General features: G+C 32.8%; 1 protein-coding gene across 2 annotated transcripts in view; it reads right to left on the bottom strand.

The window, feature by feature from the left end:
- Window positions 1-762: 762 nt before the first annotated feature.
- Window positions 763-2,419, bottom strand: part of slc38a4 (solute carrier family 38 member 4) — a 29,257-nt gene continuing 27,600 nt past the window's right edge. For both annotated transcript variants that reach the window (XM_016511010.1, XM_016511012.1), the window contains exon 16: window positions 763-2,359. In XM_016511010.1, coding sequence (XP_016366496.1) covers window positions 2,255-2,359 — 105 coding nt within the window. In that variant the 3' untranslated portion in view covers window positions 763-2,254. The remainder of the gene's footprint in view (window positions 2,360-2,419) is intronic.

A 2,419-nucleotide genomic window follows, 5' to 3' on the forward strand; every position in this document is an offset into this window, starting at 1 on the left:
TAAGGTTTCATCTGTTAACGTTAGTTATATGAACTAACAATGAAAAATACTTTTAATTTAGAATTTATTAATCTTAGTTAATGTTAATTTCAACATTTACTAATACATTATTATAAGAAAAAAGTAAAAAAATTAATTTACATGAATTAACACTTGTATTTTTATTAACTACCCACATGACAAAAAATATATTTTTAAATATATTTAAAATAAATATAATTATATTTCAAAATATACAAAAAAGGGCCAAAATAGATTTATATTTGCTAAAATGTTTCAAAATGACAAAAAATATATTTTTAAATGTATTTAAAATAAATATAATTATATTTCAAAATATACAAAAAAGGGCCAAAATAGATTTATATTTGCTAAAATGTTTCAAAATATATTTATTTATTTAGGCAATTTTTTTGTATAATTTTGAAAATATATTTAAAAAATATAAATATATTTTTAAAAGCATTTAAAAATTTATTTTGCCCTCCATATATATTCAATCCGAGAAAATATGTTCACATGTCACATTTAAGGAAAAACTTTATTTGTTGTCTATAACACAAGTGAACATATAAAAAAAATTAAACATTAATGAATTGGAAATACATTTTGAAATATAGTTTGATATATGAAGGTTGCAACTAAATATTTTCAATTTTAAAAATATATTTCTTTTAACTTCATTCTTTACAACATATATTTAAAATATATTTTGGCCAGAAAAAAAAAATTGCCGTATGGGTCTCGTTAACAAAAAACAACAACAACAACAAAAAAAACCAAATAAATGTATTGCTAGTTAATGCATTAACAGAACTTTAAGTGTTAATGAGACAGCAAATAGGGTCAGTTTTGATTTCATGTCGACTTTAAAATACATATATAAATCGCACTTACGAACACGTCCGATACGTGGTTTGCAGATGTAAACGGCGGAAGACAAACACTGCTCAAAATCAGATGGTTTTCAAGCATATTCCAGATGAGAAATATGACCAAACATTCGTCTGCGAGTCTCTCTGTACCATTTCAGCTGCTAACTAATCAAGTAACAAACAAAAACAGAAAAGAAAAAACGCTTTTCTACAAATTTACAAAAGAAAATATAATACTAAAACTCTACCGGTGAACATCTGATGTGTCCGTCCCTTCCAGCGTCCATCAGTGACCAAAAAAACTAACAAATTAGACTATTTACAAACCATATACAACGTCCAAAAAGACCATGTTTGTGATTCAAAACATGCAAAAATATCATAACCATTTCATTTGAAATATTCACTTGCTTCATGAGTAAACAGATCACCAAAGGATCTTTAAATATCGTCCACTTTGGCTGGACCTGTTTCAGCACGGATGAGGGAGACAGGTGTGAGCCTCCATGTTTCTCTCCAGCAAGGCAGTGTAGTCAGATACGGCACAGAAAGAAGGCACAGATCTCGACAATAAACGCCGATTGGATTGGACTGCGTTCTGTTAAGATGAAGAGAAGCTGGTTTTGAGAGCGAACGGTCAGGTCTGGGCTTGTGCGCGATGACTTTACGGTAATTAATGAGTCAGAAACGGATGTTTCTGCCGTTTGGTGTGACTAAAACATTAGCTGAACTGCTTTAGAAAGCTGAATGCAGTTGTCGAGACATCTTGCGATGAACTGACCCAAAACTGAGCCGCTCAAAATCCTCTTAACGAAGAGAATCGAGTCGATGTTTATGGATCAGGTTGAGAGGAAAAAGTTGAGCTTTTGTGGACCAACTTCATTTTGGTACAACAAAAAAAAAATCGATAAATGGACCTTTTTCCCCTCTCAAAGAGGAAATCTGATTCAAGTGATAATATTAAACAAAGAGTTCACTCAGAAATGGATTCTGCATCATTTAGTTGATTTTCCTCAGCATACATGAAGAGAAAATGACTGAAATGTCATCTCTGAGTGAACTAATAACAGCAAACTAACTATCTATGACCAGCTGATGAAATCAAAAACATGATGGAAACGTGATTGTTGGCATGTCTTGATCAAAATCCTCAAGTGCTTATTTGATGAACCCTTCTGCCCAGCTCTCTCTCTTTCCTTTAAACATCTTTCACATCCAACGGTCTCACCTTCACATCTATCTGAGAGTCATGAACGCTGGGAAAACACACAGGAGAAGTTAAAACAACAAAGGAGAGCTCATGAGAGGAGAGAGAGGTGGAGGCACAGCGTTCGTCCGTGTGGAGAGATGCTTCAGCGGAGGACCGGCACGGCGGTGGTTTAATGAGCACCTTTAGAGCCGGGAGGGTTGTGGATCCAGTCCAAGATGATGAGAGACAAGCTGCCGATCATGAAGAAGATGCCCACCACCAGGAAAATGGTTGCCTGTAGATAAAATAAAATAATGTGTAATTACTTGAAATAATAAAATAAAATGCAATAAAA

The sequence above is a fragment of the Sinocyclocheilus rhinocerous genome, unplaced genomic scaffold (assembly GCF_001515625.1).
Source record: "Sinocyclocheilus rhinocerous isolate Xijiao unplaced genomic scaffold, SAMN03320098_v1.1 scaffold2160, whole genome shotgun sequence".
NCBI lineage: Eukaryota > Metazoa > Chordata > Actinopteri > Cypriniformes > Cyprinidae > Sinocyclocheilus > Sinocyclocheilus rhinocerous.